Here is a 20,748-nt window from a genome sequence, read left to right on the forward strand (position 1 = left end):
AGCAGATGTTTTTGGAGAACTATAGACAACTCCAAGATCTCTTTCTTGAGTGGCAGTAGCTAATTTAGATCCAGTCGTTTTGTACGTGTAGTTGGGATTATGTTTTCCAACATGCATTACATCACAATTATCAGTACTGAATTTCATCTGCCATTTTGTTGCCCTGTCATCCAGTTTTGTGAAATCCTTTTTTAACTCTTCACCGTCAGCCTCAGAATTAAGTTTATTCAGACATAGATATAGTAATCCCACCTGCTAAACTTCAACCCTACAGTAAGAGTATGAAAACTACACTAAACTATTTTAATTAAATAGAGTGCAACTTTTTGATCATTTTAAGTGATAACTTCTGCAGGTGATCAAACATTACAGGCAACTAAAATGGTGGATCATTTTAGTACTAGTAGGAGTTTCCTTCCAAACCAATTCTGATATTTCAGTAGTTACCCTCACTGTCTTCTGGATTCTCTTCTTCATTGGATGCTTCGATATCTTCATCCTCCTGAGCAGAGACCGTTGACGCCACGCTTTCACACTGCGATACATCGCGCTCCTCACGAGGCCTTCGTGAAGACTAAGACAGAAAGAATTGAGATTTACTCCATCTTCAAAACTTCCATATATTAATTTTAAATGCATTCTCTCTCTACTTTATATCAGATTCAGAAGTTAAAGAACCCCCTAATTAGCAATGATGTTTCTTTCTGCACTGATTACACCTTGTTTTAACTCAGGTAGTACTGAAGGGGGCCAAAGAGGAATACAGTATTGTCAAATGCACAAAAGCTTTCAGATACAAGCAGAACCAGTAGTTATTTCACTTAACATACCTAAGTAACTCCAACAGTGTCACTGTGCTATAATCCACTCATTTTCCAAGGCTGTAAGCACTGGCCTAACTCTGTTCCCACTTAAATCAAACTACTCCTGCTGATATTAACTTAAATTAGGCCAGCACTGTGCTTTTGAAAATCCCATCTTTGGTGTTTTACTTCGGCTATATGTGCAGCAACATTCAGTTGCTGATGTTCCACTGGCTATCCTAACCTGTTTTGCACTGTTGGTGTTGTTTAATAGCTACATGTTTCAATCCAAATATGTTATTGGTGGATGAAGCCCCTCTATACAGGTGAGTTTGCAAAACACTCTGGAATTCCTCAGGAGGAAACGTATTACATCAAAAATGCAAAATAATATTACTACTGACCTTTACATTTAAAGTGACCAATACCTCTAAACTGTCTATCTACCTGGGCAATGAAAAGCAGCACCAAGTGCTAGAAAGTACAAAGCAAAAACAGGTGAAATTAAACAAAACGGTAGGCTGAAGAAGTTTCTATTGTGAGCCTCAATCTCTAACTTTAGACCAAACCCAATTCTCTCCAAAAATTATTTAATCCAGTATGATTTACTCACTTTCTGTTTGTGCTGCTGAAGGAGGTTGTCCAGATTATGTCTCCTTTTATAGTTGAAGTAGAAGTTTTTACACTGAGCTTCACTTTTAGTTCCAACCATTTTGGCTATTGCTGCCCAGTTGCGACCATGTTCCACTAACCCTATTTAAACAAAATGCAAGATTAATATTTACCATGATAATAATCAGACTAACCAGAAATCAATTCAACAACACAAATTCCACTTTAAAAAGGTCTGACTTAAACACAGATGTAAGAAAATGGGGTAAATCACATTGTCCTTAAAATGACTCTTGTTGCAATAATGAACCCACCCAACAGATGGAAAAACCCTGCACTTCATAAAGCATAGCAGGATGCCTCTGAAGCTATTCCATTCAAAAGTTTTGCCAATATCTGAAACAGAACCAGTCAGCACATTCCCTCCCATGCGCTCATTAGCTAAGTTTTCAGACTTACTATAGAAAACGTAAATTAAAAATGTATTTAGCAAGAATTAACTAGTGCTGTTAGAAAGCTGTCAGCACAGTTGCCTCTCCAGATGACAATGCTCAAACAGCTGTTGTGATGACATCACCCCAGAACCGGTAGCAGCACCAATACCATAACATGAATGGTGCAGCTTAAAGACTATTTTTGGTAAGTAGTAAACAATTGGTACAGTAACATTTCGAAAGATAAATCTTTTTTTAATACTTTGATATTATGAAAACTTCACATTTCCTTCTACTATTGAAACAACATCCTACTAAGCCTATTTTGTTAAAACTTTCATAAGAAAACAGTAAAGTCAAATTTCCTGGCAAATGACAGATAAAGTACCACTACATAAAATTTCCATGACAGATCGCACCACTGGTCTATCAAGTCCAGTATGTTTCCTTTGGCAGTGCTGATGCATCAGAGGAAGGTGAAAGCTTCATAATGTCCTTGCTTGAGTAAATGTATAATACAACACAAGGGCAAATGATTCCTTCCTAACCCCTACAGTGATCAACTATCAGACTGAAGCATGAGATTTAATTATCCTTATTTCTATTTGTAGGTAGGCAGGCTACTGATCACAAGTTATTGAGTCTCAGCTGAGTCTACCCTCCTGCGGCAGTGAATTCCACATCCGGCTACATGCTGTGAGAAAGACAATGAAACCCTCTTTGTAATGGCACACCCGCTCCCCTTATAATGTACGCACAAGGTAGTTTACAAAGACTTAAGTACTGCAGTAGCTACTGTCATTTTGTGCAAGTAATGAAGTACATAAAAACTACATTTTATGATGCAGAATCCCTGTTTTGTTTCCTCAATTGGTCGTTTAGAGTCTGATACGAAGTCCATTGACTTCAGTTGGTTTGGTTCAGGCTCTTAACAATTCAGACTGGTTCCGCAGTCAGCGTACATTAGCAAGGTCCTACTGTATTTTCTTATTTTGTTCTATATCTATATAGGCACAAATCATCAAATGACTATGACAGAGACTGATCAGTTTATGAAACTTCATAACTGCCACCAGTATAAATCTCACCTTTAAAAATTGTACAATTCAGGTGTGACTGGAAAGTTGAGGGCTTGAAATCTACAATGTGGGGCTATTGGCTGTTTGGAATAAATGGAAGAGAGGCAACAGCAATGCTTGGCTCTAAAACCATGTTTCTCTGGGAAAATAATTTAACAAACATTTGTTTATCCTCGCTACCAGTTATCAGTGACATAAGGACAACCAATGCTCCACCAAAGCACTGCATTTCAGTACTTGCATTCCAACACCACCTTGTTAACCTTTACAATCTAGATTTTTCAAACGCAGTTTCTTATACAATATATACCTAACCCCTTAACATTTGGCACTTGTAAAATATGAAACTACTAGTAGATTAATACTTAAATGCTGCCTCAATACTGCTGTGTCTAACATGTTCTTCTTAAACATCCCTCAAAAAGAAATACCTAAGTGTCATATCAACCATCTGGAACTTGCTATACTTGTGCAACTAGAATGATTTGGTTTTGTAAACTGCATAGGAGGATATTTCTTGCTTGTTAAGTAGTTTTTAAAATTTATCAAGCATCTTTTTCTTCTGCCATCATCTTAGTCTGATATCTTAGACATGTGTGACATTACTTGGATGACCTGAAGCCAGTTGATAGCTGCTTAAGTAGAGGAAGGCAAACTTCTAGGTGATCATTTAAGGCATCTATTTTACAATCCATAGAATATAGCTTTACTAAGTAGAGTGGGGACTGTGTATGTTAGTATTTTACATAAAATCATGCCAGGTATAGTTTAGACTCTAGTGAGATAAAGCAGAAAACAAGATCTTAATATAATATAGATATATTTTTGTGTCTCTCATCAATACATCCAGAAGCTCTTTATGAAGGTGGGTATTGGCCTTCTTTTCCAGACTGAAAATGAAATGCAGCAAGAGGTTGAGGTTGTACCTAATGTCACAGAGAGGCAATGGCAGAGCCGGGAATAAAACACAGGTTTTACTCCCTGTGCTGCATCCTATCTACTGGCTCATGCTGTCTGCCTTGTTAGGATAACCAAATTCTTTTCTTTTGGGACATAAAACTATTGAACCCACATCCACTACTACTATGCACATTTGAGAAAAATGTTTAAAAATCCCACACCACACTACCTAGGATAAAAAGAATAAGAAATTCATACTGAGATCATGAAGTATTTCAGATTGTGAAATTCAAAAATATATTAATCTTATAATATAAGCATATTTTCTCTTAAATTACCATTTCACAATTTTTAATATCATCTGAAAGGTACTAGTGATTAAAGAGTAAACAAGCAGGTACTCGGTAAAATATGATTTTGAAAGCTAGAGCATTCTCCACAGTATAAGTATCAGGATGACCGTGGTAGCTCTGTCTACAAGATAGACACACATCAAAAAAAATTACCTAGTCCCTACTAACCTCTCCCATTTCTTAAAAGCCTACTATAAATAAATATTTGGAATATTGCTGCTCTGCTAATGACCTCCGTGCTATTTCTAAATACGCTAAGAAAATATTTAAGACTAAAAATCTTGGACTCTAGATTCTTGGCAAAAAACAGACACACGTTAGAGTGACTAAAATCTCTAGAAGATCTTTGAAAATGATCTTTACTATACATACAGATAGACACAAACACACAAAAATTAAAGGAGAGCTCCAATGTAATATAAAATTTATTCTAGCCTTTATCTCTGCTTTTGAAATTACAAAAACTCACTTAAGTGTGTTATAATATTTTTAAAAGATTAAACGACCACTCTCTTGATCTGATTACACAAAACATGACTGTAAATTTTGCTACAAAAAAGCCTTGGAAATCAGAAAGTTTAATTTATTAGGAAGCTTTGTAATTAAGGGAATTTTTTTTTTTAGTTGCAGAACTAGCACTTAAACAGATTTACAATGCTTTTACTAGGAAAGCCATTTTTTTCAGTCCTGCTTTACACCAAACTAGGCCTGCACCAGGAAGTATACTTGAAGTGACAGCTCTGCAGAGACAATAGCACCACTTGACTGAAATAATAAACTGTTTTGAAATGCTGATACGTTTTTATTTAAAACGTACACCACAGAGCACAAACATCAGTAATATTTCCTTTAAAATCCACATTTAGGGGTACCTGAATCAGGTACAATTCAAGTTGCACTTGAATCAGAATACTACTGTTGCAAAGGTCCTTTACACTTTTACAGCACCCATTTTCTATTTTTAGAATTTGAACATAACTTGCAAGCAGTAAGTAGAAACAGGATGTGTTTTGTATTAGGCAGTAGCATAGAAGCAATTTTTATTTTACTTTGAGGGCTATGCAACACCTATAAACCTGGTCAAGCAAAGAAAGCATCAAGCATGATTCTTAAAAGTAATTCAAGTCCCAAACTTGGAAGTGTATATACTAAAAATACAAATTTTTGTATGGTATATTTAGAAGTCTTTCTATATGGTGTACAAACATTTTCAGCCATAACTAGAGACAAACAGTCTACAAATTCTTGTGATATGTTTTAGCACAGAGCACTAAAGAACCAAGCGAATTAATAGTTCTTGCAAAAAAAAAAAAAAAATCTAGTGTCTGCTTATACTCATGTAAAATTTGACTCCCTGTTGAAGCTAATATCACTAAGCTTTGCTAGAGTTCAAATTATATGCACAATAATGTTTTAATACATTAAAATTTGCCAATCTGCTTGCCAAGTTACAATGTAAACTCACGTTTCAGATAAAAGAATCTATCTAATGGAAAGGGTATTTATGTGACTTATAAGAAGGTGCTACTTAGTGCAAATTTCAGATGCAAATTTTCATTCACATCAGTTTCATTGTTATATAGAGACTGTTTTGTAAAACCATTTTCTATCAGACTGTTGATGGCCATAGCTGTAAACTGAAATCAAATAGCTTTTCCAACAGACTGGGAAAGCCAACAAAAACATCTAAATCTGCATGTTTGTTTGGAAGATTGGTTTGCTTAGTGTGGATATCTGCTTCTAAGAAAAAGCTCCTTTCAAACACAGAATGAAAGTGAGTCCCCCACCTCATTAATTCAAATTAGCACCGCAGAGACTAATTAATAACCAGAATTGAAACCAAAGCTTTAAAAGGATTACCTTTTTTAGCAATTTCCATTTCTTCTTCTGTCCAGCGAGAGGTCTCCACAGGCTCTGCAGAAGCTGAAATAGTAAACGGTGAGTCCCGTTAGACAGAGAAAAGACAAGGATATGCCCGTTCAGCACCAATCACACACTAATCTATTCATCTGTTTACATTAAGGCCTGTTCAAGCTATTTGGGAAAGCTGCTCAGGACCATTGGAGGCAGTCAGTTTCTATCACACTGAACTACGGGGGGGGAAAGGAATCTTCATGCTCTCATCAGAGCAAGATGCTAAAGACTAGCTTGTTTTGAACCACCAGAAAAAGTGGAATTTTTAAAAATTTAATTAAACTCGGATTAATTCTACTGACACCAGAGTCTGAAGCCATTTTAAAATTAAGTTTACTATATATGTGAATGTATGGCTTGTTTTTACTGTAAAGTATTCTGGACAATAAATATTCTAGGAAGCCAGGCTATTTCTAAAAGGTTCATTTGCATTCACCGACTAAAACAGTCAAAGTTTTTGTTGACATAAATAACTGTCTCTTCTGCCTGATTGTACAAAAGAGCCAGTCCCCCGACAGGACTTGGGATAAAATGACATCTAAATTTTTGATTCTTAGAGTATTTTGGTGGCAGATTTTAATCTGAAGATTTTCTTGGAAAGTAGGAACCCCTTTTTCCTCATACATCTGTAAATGCTGGAGTATTTCACTTCCCATGCTACACATCATGGAATCACTAAAATACGTTTATGTAATATTCTCTCCAAAATTACTTCAAACACTGAGCAATGCTACCAACATCCCAATGATGTAAGCAAATACATTCTTATTTCCATTTTACAGATGGAAAAACAGATGTTAAATGACATGCCCTGGGCCACAATGCAAGTCAGAGGTATGCCAGAATCATCATTAGAAGTTGGGAGTTTCTGATTCCCAGTCCGTGTTCAAGCCCCGAGGTTCACATTGGTCCACCACACTCGAACTATAAATTGTTCAGCTACACACAAGGCCATGTTATGGAGAGGTCTAACAGGAAACTGTCATGTATTAAAGTATCCAGACACTATCTCTGAAATAGCCTTGAAGGCTGATCTAGTGTTCCTGTGCAATACATGGTACCCAATATACCACAGAAAACTCAGAACCCACACATTTATTTGCGAATGCTTAAAGTTATCAATTAAAACAAAATCATTGGAAAATATTCCAAATTCCAATTTCTGCCAAGTGTCATGTTAATGTTATGCTAGGAGAAAAACCAAGTATGGTCTTGGCACAAGTAGGCTGCTGAAAGTCTCAGTCAAAGTCAAAGATAACAAATGACTATTTGCATTTCATTTTTTTTTAAACAAGTCATTCATGTAAAATACTTAGCTTGTATATAACCTTTATCTATATAGCTCAAAGTTTTTTTTTTTTTTTTGTTTATTAATTTATTTTTTTTAAATCAAGGAGGATGTAACCAGCCCCATTTAATACATGGGAGAAACAGAAGCACATGAAGGTGAAGTTACTAGTCCAGAATTACACAGCAGGTCACTAGAAGAACCAGATAAAGAACACTTCTCCTGACCCCCAGGCACTAAAGCACACAGCTTGCCTTAAAAGGCTAAAGAGAGTTGAAAGACAGAAATATAAAGAAATGGAAATATAACCGGCACTTCTATACCGTCTTACATTTTCAAAGTGCAAATGCTAACTAGTCCTTAAATCACCCCTGCAAGATGGTTAGTCCCATCTCACAAGTAAGGAAATAAGGCAGCAAGATTAACTGATTTTTCCAAGGCTGTACACTGACAGTAGCAGAGCTGAAATTAACTCCAGAGGTTCTGGCTGCCATCTCAGTCATTTCACTAGACCCTGCCACCTCACTGCTTTCGCAAAATACAAAATCCCATCCTCTGGAAAGCGCTTGGAGTCTAAAGGTTAAAAGCAAAAATGTTCAGCACCACTATTTTATTTTAGTGCCACATATGTAGGATACCCTACAATCATGTTAGCCATTAATATTTTCTAGATGTATATATAGATTTTATAGACATACAGAATATGTAAAAACACAGTAGGCAAGGTCCCTTCCTTAAGGACTCTTCTACAGTCAGTAATGAAGCAGTTTCTTGCCTAGAACTATACATACTGTAAGGCAGATAACATGTTAATATTCCTTTCTGCAATAAAAAAAATGGAACTAGTCACAGTTCCCCTCAGTATATCTATCCATATGCTTTCTCCTTCTAATCATAATTTGCACATTTAAGTCATTAGAAAAGGGCACTGGGCTTTCGGACACCCCGAGTCTAGCCCTACATCTACTTTTGATTTGCTGTGTGACCTGGAGTAAGTGACAAGAGTGACAAGTGACTGTGCCTCTTTTCCATGTCCCAAGTAAAGTTTATAAAATGGGGATCATAGCCTTTTTTTAAAGTGTACTGAGATTCAGATATAAAAGACGCTAATTAAGTCTTACATCTATTGTAATATACTCCACACAACTGATTTGTGGAAAGAGGACAAGTTTAGTGAAAGCAGCTGGGCATTTCCCTTAAAAGGAAATTTTGTACTTTTCATATGGTCTTATTCTGCTCATATTCTGCAACACTACAGGCAGCAAGGATTTATATATAAAATATTGTGAAGGGATTTTCTAGATCCTGTCTCAGGCTTCTTCTATTATAAACCTATTTGCATGCTGTAACAGACACACTATTGAACACAAACCAAATCGAGGGAATGAAAGGGGCTGGAAAACACCACAGCATACTGTGGAAAAAACAGGGAAACTAAGAACAAAAAAACCACAAAGCCCCAAATGCTCTCAAGTATTTAAGGGTTCTTCGGTGGAGGGAATTATGCCACTGACTCCTCTGGAAGAGAATGAAATAGTTAATTACTTAGCATGCTGAAGCCTCTTCTCCTACACTCATTTCCTGTATATCCATCTCCTACACTCATCTGGGCAAACAATCATAAGCAAAGAAAAATGAATGAAAGTTTAAAAAAAAGCTATGCTAGTACAAAAAACACCCAATCAGGAGACACAATGCAATCAACAATTCTCCACCTGCTTTATTTCACTGGATTTGGTGTCACTCAGGTTTAATATTATTCTGAATGATGTTCAGCCACTGCAGACAGCCCAGCGTCTTCACAGACTAGAATCCCTCCCCACCATTTATCCTTGCGCTATCTACCATTGTGCATAATATAGAAAGCATTAGCAGGAAACGGAATCAGCAAAACAAAGGTTGGTCAGATGGATAGGGCAGAAAAGTATTCAATCCACTCAAAAGTTTTTAATGTGGCACTTTAAAAACTAAGATTTATTTGGGCATAAACTTTCGTGGGTAAAAAACCCACTTCTTCTCTGTTAGTCTTTGAGGAGTCCAGTGGAAAGAAAGCTCAAGTAATAGAACAGTGCCACTTGCTGACAGGTATTTTCCACAGAATGCATCTGATGAAGTGAGCTGTAGCTCACGAAAGCTTATGCTCAAATAAATTTGTTAGTCTCTAAGGTGCCACAAGTACTTCTTTTCTTTTTGCGGATACAGACTAACACGGCTGCTACTGTGAAACCTTGCTGACAGCTGTCACCTTACTTTAATACTGTTTTAAAAGTCCTCTCCATTGGTAATTTTTCTGTACTTCTAATGCAGGAGCCAGCGTGGCTCTGTTTTGTTTACTTCCTTGTTTCTGCATCATCATATTATGGTAGTAGGAATGTGCACTCCTCTAGGAGCTCAGCCAGCAGCAAGAGTCTGTACATGGTATACTGGTATGCCACCAAAACAACACTTTACAGAAAATTCCTTAGCTACATAATGGATTAAGAAACAAACCAACCAGCGATCCACTCCAGATAATAAATATTCTGGTAAATCAAATTCTGGGCCTAAATTGCTCGTTAGTAATTGCTTGCTAGATCCTGCAAAGGATCCATGTTAATACAGGGGTCTGCCTGTGATTTGCAGGATCTAGCACTAACCCTGCAAACTAAGAGAAAAATAGTCTTGGTATAGGTTTCAGAGTAGCAGCCGTGTTAGTCTGTATTCACAAAAAGAAAAGGAGTACTTGTAGCACCTTAGAGACTAACAAATTTATTTGAGCATAAGCTTTCATGAGCCACAGCTCACTTCATCGGATACATTAAGTGAATGTAGCTCATGAAAGCTTAACAAATTTATTTGAGCATAAGCTTTGTATAGTTAGTCTTATTGAGTAAGACAATTACTGGTGTTCTCTTATATAGTTTTAACATCTGATCTGATTTTATTTAACATCCACTCATATCGATATATATTTTTAGAAGTTTGATAAACTTCTTGATGGTCTTGTTTGTCAATAAATTACTAGAATTGAAAAAAATGTCATTGTATCCACAATGGAAATGTGTTGTATGCACAAAGAATGATCCCATATTGACAAAGTGCCTTTCTGCCAGATGGATCCCAACGTACTTTACATAAATGCTACTCACAGGGTTCTGGAGGTGGAGGAAGAGGTGGTGGTGGCTCTTCAGTAGCAGCAGCAGCGGCATTTGCTGCGGCAGCTTCGTTTGTCATTGATCTGGTGATCCTGCCCTTACGACGACCTTGACTGTTGGCAGTTTTTCGTCCCCTAGGAGTAGCCTGCTCTGCTTCCTCTGGTGCAATTTCTGTTTTGTCCTTCTCTTTGGTGTTCTCTCTGGAGTGAAGACAAAAGTTAAAAGAAAAGCTTCAACACAGATATTAATAAAGCATATACTGCGTAGCCAGGTATTGGTGAAACTGAATCACAGATATAAAAACTAAGTGTAAGCTTGCTTTTCAGTACTGATAGAAGGAGTAATTCTTTGTAAAGCAATTTAAACAGTATAATAGGCTCCTAATTTTTTCCCCAAAAATCAGAATTTATTTTAAAACAAATGGAGCTACACTCCATTACTAACTCAAAAATCAAAAGACAAAAAAAAAAAAAAAATCTACCATTTCCTTACTGATGGTACCAGGTATGTCCTTTTATTGGCTTTAATAGAATGTCCATTTTCATATAGAAACAGAAGCACCAGCATTTCACCGTGAATGGTCCCTTGAAATGCATTAACTACTTATACTAAACAATCTGTTACACCTTGTATTTACCTCTGACACTCCTGAATACATTTCCCAGACCTACAGAAGAGCTGTGTAAAGATATTACCTCATAGTACATTGTTTCTCTAATATACTGTAACCTACACAGCTACAGCAACACTGCATACACTAGCAGTGAACACTGTAAACCAAAACAGAAAGCTTCAGAAGGACAAAAAAAATTCCATCCAAACTTTCCATTGATCTGACTGGTCCAAAGAGTCTGAGAAAAACAGATATGCGACAGAACAATTATTTATGCAATCAGCAATAATTCAACTCTAAATAAGGAAATTCTATAGTGAAATCAACCATCAGGTTTATTGCTTCCATTTAATACCAATTCCCTAAATAAATAGTAACAAAAAACTATAAAAGAGCAACTGCATTAGGAAAAAAAAGTCAAACAGTTCATTCTCATTACATATACTCACTTAGATTCCTCCTTCTCATCCTTTTCCTCTTCATCTTTCTTTTCTTCCTCTTTTTTCTCTGTTTTTTCTGCTTTCTCCTCTTCTACTTTTTCTTCTACCTTTTCTTCTTGTGAAGGACGGGCAATTTGCTGCTGAAACGAACCATTGACACACTAAGGCTATATAAAATACTTAACTGTGTAAAGGAGATGCATTTTTCTCATAATAGTATTAACTTCATCCATATTATTGAAAAGTTACCAAGATTTTACATTAGAATCTTCATCACAATTTACACATCAATTTAGAGGTTTTAGAGCAATAGGAACATCTGCAAATTAAAAACAAAGAAGTGGTTTGGCAGACCAGTTGGCATGGAACAATCTGCCTGTAGGCTTGAAATTTGTTTCAACCACCACATTTTGAATGTTTCCTTCAGTCCCTCTCAATAACTTCTTTTCTCTTAAATTTGTCTGATTTTCAGTAACCTTACTGCATTTTATTTTGTAGATTCCATGGATGTACTGCCTTCCTCACTAGAATAAGTACAGTGATAGTGAAGACACAGTACACAAGTTATTCTTTGTGCTGTCTTCATAAACAAGTCTATACACTGTATCCCATATAACATAATATGGAAGAATTTTATGTTAAAAACACCACTATTGGTCCCCAACACATGTAGCCTGAAAATTAACAGCTGTAACAAACAAGTTTTAAAATAGTATTCAGGAGATGTCTAACCAAAAATCTTGAAAAATATATTTCAAGAGTAGCAATGTTAACTTGCTCTATTTTAAAATAGTAATACATGATAGTTTACAACTTGAAAACAGAAGATCTACCACCATGAACATTATGTATCGCTCTAACCCTCCTAAGGGTAGTCAGCAGTATCAAGCACTACATTAGGAATTTCATATTTCACGAGATTAGCATATATACGTGTTCATAAACCGAATATTTTTGGTAAGAAAGTGACGCATCAAAGAGCGAGGGTTGGCTTATAAGCAGGTCTACACCAAAATTTGATGATTTTAAAATTCTATGAAATCATATCTAATATACTGTCGTTTTGTTTCCCTGGAGCGTCTGCAGGCATAGAGCCCCTAAGCTTCCTGTGGCTGCGGTTCGCGGCTCCCAGCCAATGGGAGATGCGGGAAGTGGCACACTACAGGGAGCTGAGGGGCTCTATGCCTGCAGACGCTCCAGGGAAACAAAACATCCTGACCCACCAGCGGCTTACCCTGATGGGTCGGGAGCCAAAGTTTGCCAATCCCTGAAATATAGGATCAGCTTATGAAAGGGTTATACAGTTTTTACTATTTTACCTATCCATCTTGGGGGGTCGGCTTACAAAAGAACGGGCTAATGAAGGAGTATATATGGTAGTTTAAGCAGTTGGGGAGGAAAGGTATAGTTTAGAACTGTGAAGTTCTTTACTATATTTCTCTATGACAGCAAAAGATACAGTTTTACAATCATGTGAGTGTTGACAAAGAAAAACAGTTTGCAAATATCAGAGTAATTACAAACAGGCTCCCTGACCCTGAACAGAAAAGCTAAAAACAGTACACTTATGCAGTCCTAAGTTAAATGGCAGTTCTAGTCTTAACTTTGTCTTGAAGCCTGGGTAAGTATCTGCTTCTGCCAAGGTAGTATGATGCCATTAGCTTCAACCACCAGTAATAAATTTGATATAAACCAGCATCCTCTTTGTTGCCCTTTTCCTACAGCCACACATGCAAGAATCTGTTGTGTACCAATTCTTAAATATAGCTATAGTTGACATTTACTGAGCAGGGAAGACTTAATACACAGTTTCAATACTCTCATGGGGTTACTGCCCCTAAAACACTTCATAGAAATTAAACTGTAGTTGTTTCTTACTGGCTCAAATTGTATCTACAACTCAAACCCACCTGAATTACTTTTACTGTTCTTCATTTTCATGACAGAGTCAGTTATTTTGATATAATGTAAGATATCTACATTCATATTTTACACGTTTACCTTTGATATCCATGTCCAAATCCCTGCACCAGCATGGTAGTAGCAAGTGCTCAAATCTATTTACATTTATTATAAGTCATCACAGGTTTGGACAGATGGATTATTCTACTGGTAGCCTGATAGAAGTGAAGATATTTAAAGACACTTTCATTTTTTTCCTCCCTATTGTTTTCAAACATACTATTTTAATGTCTATTATATCGCCCATAACTATTTCCATTGTTACCTGTAAACCTATGTTACCTATGAATCTATAACTGAAAATGGTAGGACAAAATTTGTGTCACATCCCCACTCCTCTTCCCCCCCAAAAAACCATTCAACTTCCCTGCCTGGCTTAGTTATTAGGAATAATCTAACATTTGCCAACTCAAATCTCTCATGCTGTTTCCAGATGGGCTGAAGAATGTGTAAGATGTGTTCATAGGGGAACATTTTATACTAAATTAAAAGAGATGGATCTTTAAAGGTGGCTGTAAAAATATTTTCTTCACAAGCATAAGCTTTTATGTCCCTATGCTCCCTGCTGTGTTACTGCCTTTGTTACAGAGTGCTCTCAGGACTTCCTCAAAAAGGAGAGCGCCATGAGTCAAGCAAAGCCAAGCAAAATCCAAGACAGAGGTTTCTTTGCATTTTACTTATGTTACATTTATATACTGCAGCACATAAATGTAAATATTTCATTAAATTTTAGCATTTGTATCTACACAGTTCATGTAATTATATGAGCAATTAAGCTTCACGCTTGAGGGTTGTAAGCATGTGATGATCAGGAAGAAATTCCCTTGCTCTCAGTGCACAGCATTGTACAATTATTATTACTATTATTTATTAGGTGCAGCGTGGGGGTAGTTCACCTTCTTCTGAAGCAATGCTTAGTTACTATCCAGACACTTAGCTAGATGAATTGTGCAATCCAGTATGGCAATTCCTACTGAATATTATGTATTAGCAGTATTGCGATAGCACCAAGAGATCCCAATCAGGGTCCCATTGTACTATGTGCTGTACAATTAGTCAACTCCATAAAGACTCTTCCCGCCCCCAAGGGCTTGCAATCTAAGTTGCGGTCTGGGCAGTACTCCAATATGAGAAACCTGATCTCAGATCCTCAAAGATTCTTCCCTTTGACAACATAAAAATATTTTTAAAACAGTATCAAGAATGCGTGAGATGGCATGTGAGTAATACAGAGCCTATGTACAATTAAGTCACTACGTATGGTATCATTTGGAAAACATGCCCATAATTATTGATTAATGCAGAAAAAATTTCTGTAAGCAAATAGCAAATATGGTAAGAATGCTTGCTTTAATCAGTTAATTTCTATAAAGTAAACATTCCAAAAAAGAAACCATAGGGGGTAGCTTGTAAATGTAAACCAAAGTTTGGGTGCAGGTATTGTAAGTGTGCACATTATATGCACACAAACAATAAGAAGTCTGTTAGTCTGTTTAAAAACCCTGGAAAATTCATTGAAGGCTAAAACCAACTCTCTGTTTGCACCACACAAATCAAATATTACTGAGAGAACATTCAAACATGCATGGCACTATAAAAAAACCCGAAGATTAAATCTTTTCCCCTAAGAGTTTACAATTCTGCAAACATTTACTATTGCATATATGCTTAATCTTATGTATAGTCATATCTAATTAGTGAAACTACAAAGGGACTAACTCCATGATCTAGTTGGGGGTTAGACTAAACGACCCTTGCTGCCCCTTCTAACGCGATGATTCAGCCCTAAATTCACATAACAGGAGGAAGTAACAAATGGAAGGGGAATAATATAATATAGGCTTGAGTAATTCATGAGTCTTGAAGGTAATATTGTATTTCTATACACATTATGTATTGCATATACATGAGTATAGCTCAAGTGCCTCCTCAAAAGAGTGTCCTGAGAAGGAACTTGAGAATGAAGAAAAAGGTGAAGTGTCAAACAGAGTCAAGAAGGGGGAAGCAAGCATAGGTGTACACACTGGAGAAAGACAAAAGGGATAAACAAGCAGCTTTGGCTAATATAAGTCATGTACAGCTCAGCAATCACACACTCCCCTCCCTAGACCCCAAACACCCAGATGCCTATAAAGCATGGTAGTCAGTTCAAAATTCCTTGCTTGTGTGGATTGAAATCAGACTCCCAGATATACTTTAACTGCAAAATATGCTTAAACATCTGCTCAAACAAAAAAGTTTAACATTAAACTCTTGGGGGATTTTTCTCTTTTTGAGTGCAAGGAACAATTTGCCTATGTTTTACAGAAGTCTTTGAATAAAGTCAGTGTGCTGCAACGCGTAGATGCAACACAGGGTCAGCATGATTTTTGCTAATGGGGTTTTAAGTAAGGCCTTTAATATTAAATCAATGTGTGTTGCTGGATGTCTAAATATAGAGCAAGACAGAAACAAGAATTTGGTAACTATTAAATGCCTTAACAGTATCTTAAAATTAACAGAAGGATAAGGAGAGAGTTCTGGGAGGTTTTTTCCTAGAAGCTTACATGCTGTGCGTTAACAGGATTAAATTTTACCTAGTCCACTGAAAATTCCTGAAAATAGGCTGGATAAATGCTAAAAAGCTCTTTCGTATAGCAGTGGCAGCAGGTGTCATTGGTACATTACCAAATTAAGGTTGGAAGTCAGCCTGAATATATTTTTAAAAACTAAATTGCTTTTGACTTTTTAAAAATATGAACTGAGTAGATATTAATAGCAAACTATTATTTAGAATCTTCCTGAGAAGTATTAACATCTCAATATTGGTACTGGTTGGTTTTCCCAAGCATTCCTTTAACATGTCAGTGAGACATGTTGAGGTAAATGTTTTTTGATTTTGCTAGACAAGACAGTATGAGAAGCAAAGTTTAGATGAACCGCAGCTTCAGCAAAAAAGTCTGGATTTTGTATATAATTTGCCTGAAAAAATAGCTGGATCATCAGAACACTCCCAATTGCTTTTACCTGCCTAATTTAACACTGCACATTGTCAATAACAGGTTTAAATCTGTTTTTCACAATGAATTTTTCTAGCATGCAATCCTCTATAGGGCAAAGGCAGGTTAAAACACAAACCTTAAACAGATGAAGCCTCAGTCAACGACGTACCTGCACATTCATTTGTTGATTAAAACTCTTACTATCCACAGCACAGGGGTCGGGCTCTAATGCAAAATAAACTCAAAAGCACAAAGCCTACAGCACCATCAATAGCTCCTTAGCATGGGCTGGCTGACCCAGCAACGTGTTTATTCCAGGAAACTTTGTCATCCTGCCACTTAAGCTGCCTACAGAAGAGTTGCCCATCTCACATGCAAGCTTCTAATCTCACAGGGGTTACTCAAGGTAATCCCCACTGAGCTGTGCTTGATTGGCTGTCACAGAAATACAGCAAGTTTCTCTCTGGTCAAATCACTGGACTGTACCACCTGCTGCAAAGACATATGGGTTGGTCCATAGACATTAGTTTATGCTGACAGTGCAGCTATACTATGGAAAAGTATACATTTCCAAATTACTGACTAGCATTTCTCCCCAGCCCCCTTTCAAATTTTATTCCAAGACAGCCTTAAAAATACTGCTGTCCACTCAAATTAATCTTCTGCTTTTCTACTAAAGCAGACTTTATTCAGTCCATCTAAATTATAGATATACACATTACACCCATCAATGGCCAATTTGAGGAAGGATCTGTAATAAGATTATTATTATTTCCTTTTCAGTTGATCAATAATTTTTCTTCAAAAACTGCTGGTGCAACCAAATGAACAAGATCATAAACCACTGGATGGTGTTCTGAAATACAAGCAACTCTTCTTTCATTCTGAAGTGGTTAATGTACTGCAGCTCTTCCTCTTCCTATACGTGTGCAAATCATAACAGAAACTGTTTGTTGCTCTGCCTTGATAGCTGTTACTTCTGGGTTTCCAGTACACCTCAGAATTCACATAGCCTGTAGTCATCATTTCACAGAAGGTAGTGGTAAGCTGGAAGTTCTCTGGTGAGAATCCTTTTTTAAGGACAGACTAAATTTTGAGACTTGACTATCAGAATATCCCTTCTCACTTGTTGCCAGTTTTCAACCAGACTTTGCATTTGCATCCATGCCACTTTCTATTCTGAAGTAAAAAACTGGTTTCCTTTATTTTAAAAAACTCATACACATGCTACAAGAAAGACACTTGACATGTTACCTCCTCATGGAGTCTGTTAGAGATGTTTAAATTGTATCTTTATTAGAAGCCTTTCCCCTTCTAGATTTACTTTAACTAAACAGAAACATGTCTCTTACGATACAATAAACTCCACATTTCTTAAGGACTTCATATGCTATAATCCAGTACTCAGGGCCTTCAAAATCAACATCTGTTTTGAGACCTATGGTGATGTTGGCCAAGTTTAAATGGTCACAACTATACTGGCTAAGAAAATATTTAGGTTTTTAAATCACAACCATGAGTAATAGCTGTGCCAGTGTAATATCTTTATGCCCTCTACTGGAGAATTGTATCCTGCCTGCACTTGCTATCTGTTTCATTGCACTATTTGCCTCGCTTTTAACTTCTATGACCCTATATGCTGGGATGCTTCTTTTGAAGTTACTCTATTGCCAGTACAAAAAGATCCTGGAGTGCATCCTAACCCCCACTACCTTGCTGGGGAGCTGGAAAGGATAAGGTCAATTAATAGAGGAGAAGGGTCTCCTATTTGCTCTAATCTTTTAATGGGTACTCATGAGTAGTTTTTCATTTACAATGAAAAATATAACCCTCCATTGGACTGAAAAAGTGATGCCCAATGATGTTTAGTGTGTTCATCATGTTGTTCAGGTATTATAGCCCAATAGCAGTCATTTTTTCCAAAAGGTGAAAAATAGTTACATTAACACCCATAAAGCAAAGGCTCCAGGCAAACAATATAATGTGATTTCTCAAGGCTTTCAATTGCTAGAGAATACAAGTGTCTACATTGCAGTTATGGTTAAAGAAATTATATTAATAACCACAATAACTGTAAGCATAAGTACAGGTATATGACAGTTCTATAACATAATTTTCTGTAATCTACTCTAAAAGCAGAAATCCTTACTACAAATTGGGTTTACTTATTAACACATTTTAAAAGAAAGCAACACAGTTCAGAGCTGAGCAAGATAGGATTCAACAGAAAAATCTAAAATATATTTTAGCATTGTTCATATATACGATGATTCAGATACCAATGTGTCCTTGCCACTTCATGTATATATAAGGCTCACTAACAGTTGCCCATAATTCTGATGTTTATAACTTGTCAATAATATTTAATCTGGGCTGACAACTGGCAAACTAAGGCCCCCATTTCTAAGAATTAGGCAGTATTTAACTTGACTCACACAAGTAGTCCGAGTGCCTTCCATGGAACTACAAGTCAATCGTCACAGAATGAGGGCCAGAATCTGCCAGAGTGGAGTTTTGATTAACCATATTCAACTTATACTGCTTTTGCTCTTTTAAAGCTGTACAAGTAAAATTTCCTAGTTCTGACAGATTTTGGTTCCTGCATACTTCAAAAAAGGTTTTAAAACCAAAACTTAAAATTTGACAAACAACAACTCGGTCTACAATACGCCTATTTACTGTGACATTTTTTTATTACTACTTTGGTGTATCTACACAAGTTTTCAAACTGACTACTGCACAAAACAGAGTAGTTACTTTTAAGGGAGCATTACTAGGAGGTAAGTTATGTATTTTAATCAGATATTTAGCCAACGGGTCAGAGCTAAAGGCATTAAATGTACAAGATCTGGTTTATGACCTTTCATGTTGCCCTCTATACCACAAATTGTTTCACCATAAAAAAAATGTTTTAAAATTAAAAGCTAGTTACATGCTTGAACACAGAATATGAGTTTAGCAAACTTGGGTTGTACAGTTTCTCTTATTCAAATCCGTGACAGTTTAGAAAGGTTACAGCGAGTTATCCTGCAAATAGCAGGTCCTGACTATAGTAATAGTGACACATTAACTACTGTACACAAGAACTAAAGCACTACTGACTTTAGGACGAAATAGCATATACTCCACTCTCATGCTCAAATGCAGTTTACTAGTTCTGAAGATTGAAGTAAGTGTTATAGAGCAACAAAAAAATATGATCAAAAACTGTACTCATTTTTTGAAATGCAAGTCGTCTAAATATTAATCATAATCAGCAGTAGATCATTGGTATAAAATGTATAAAAATTCCTCCAACTCTGCAACATTGTAAACTGATATCAGTAGAGTCAATATTAGTACATGAGAATGACAATGTAAGTTAACCTGCCTTGTGTATTTTCATTGTTCATGTTGAAAAAGTTTCAAACCATAAACAGTGCAAAAGTAAAAGTAAAATTAGGATTTTACATTCTCCTAGTTTTAATAATCTAAAATATTTAACATTGTTACTAAGGAAATTTTTGTTATTCCTTGAGTACCTCAAAACTTGAGCCTACGTTGTCTTATCCTTCATCACACTCAGTAGTATCTTACTCCCCAAACAGTCCAATCAACCTCCATTGGAACTATTTGCGTAGCAAAAACATATCAACACCAGTAAAGGTAGCACAATCCAGCATTTCCAGGTAGCTTGTATATTGGTCTGAGAAACCAGCCAAAGGCATTTTCTAGGCTTCATTTTCATGGTGACTGCATACATTTTGAGAAAATCTGACTTATTTTAAACAAGTCAATACTCCCCACTTGGAGTTCTCAGAATTTGAAGTCATCATAAGTCACACAGTGATGGACTTCAATACAATTGTAACAAAATATCCACAAGGATTAATGTTTTCAGAGAAGAGCTGGCAAAGTATGTAAATATCTCAACACAATCTCCTGATTTAGTAGTCAATGATTTGTTATAGAGTGCTTAGCTCTGATCAAAGATGTGTTGATGCACACTGGCTACTCTTGAGAAGTGTAGCCACTGTGGCAAGAGAGGAAAATACCTCCTGTGAGATCGCCATTTTTTTACCCCAAGGATACTATCAGGAATTTAAATTAAACAGCTTCATCACAATAGTGAGGACAGACCTATGAAGTGTTGCCCATTTTAACAGGTATGTTGGAGCATGTTTACAGCGGGTGGGTTCCCATCTGTTTTCATGCACGAGTACTTAATGTTAATCATTAATTAGATAACTCTCTCA

The 20,748-nt window shown here is 36.4% G+C and overlaps 1 protein-coding gene across 14 annotated transcripts in view; it reads right to left on the minus strand.

The window, feature by feature from the left end:
* NCOR1 (nuclear receptor corepressor 1) overlaps positions 1 to 20,748 on the minus strand; it is a 114,232-nt gene that overhangs the window by 40,082 nt on the left and 53,402 nt on the right. For 11 of the 14 annotated variants that reach the window (XM_043499493.1, XM_043499491.1, XM_043499495.1 and 8 more), the window contains 5 exons: positions 11,580 to 11,710; positions 10,512 to 10,717; positions 6,042 to 6,104; positions 1,417 to 1,556; positions 448 to 574 (listed from right to left, as the gene is read on the minus strand). In XM_043499493.1, coding sequence (XP_043355428.1) covers positions 448 to 574; positions 1,417 to 1,556; positions 6,042 to 6,104; positions 10,512 to 10,717; positions 11,580 to 11,710 — 667 coding nt within the window. The remainder of the gene's footprint in view (positions 1 to 447; positions 575 to 1,416; positions 1,557 to 6,041; positions 6,105 to 10,511; positions 10,718 to 11,579; positions 11,711 to 20,748) is intronic. The other 3 variants (XM_043499492.1, XM_043499501.1, XM_043499499.1) reach the window with 1 other exon arrangement.

The sequence above is a fragment of the Dermochelys coriacea genome, chromosome 17, assembly GCF_009764565.3.
Source record: "Dermochelys coriacea isolate rDerCor1 chromosome 17, rDerCor1.pri.v4, whole genome shotgun sequence".
Lineage (NCBI taxonomy): Eukaryota > Metazoa > Chordata > Testudines > Dermochelyidae > Dermochelys > Dermochelys coriacea.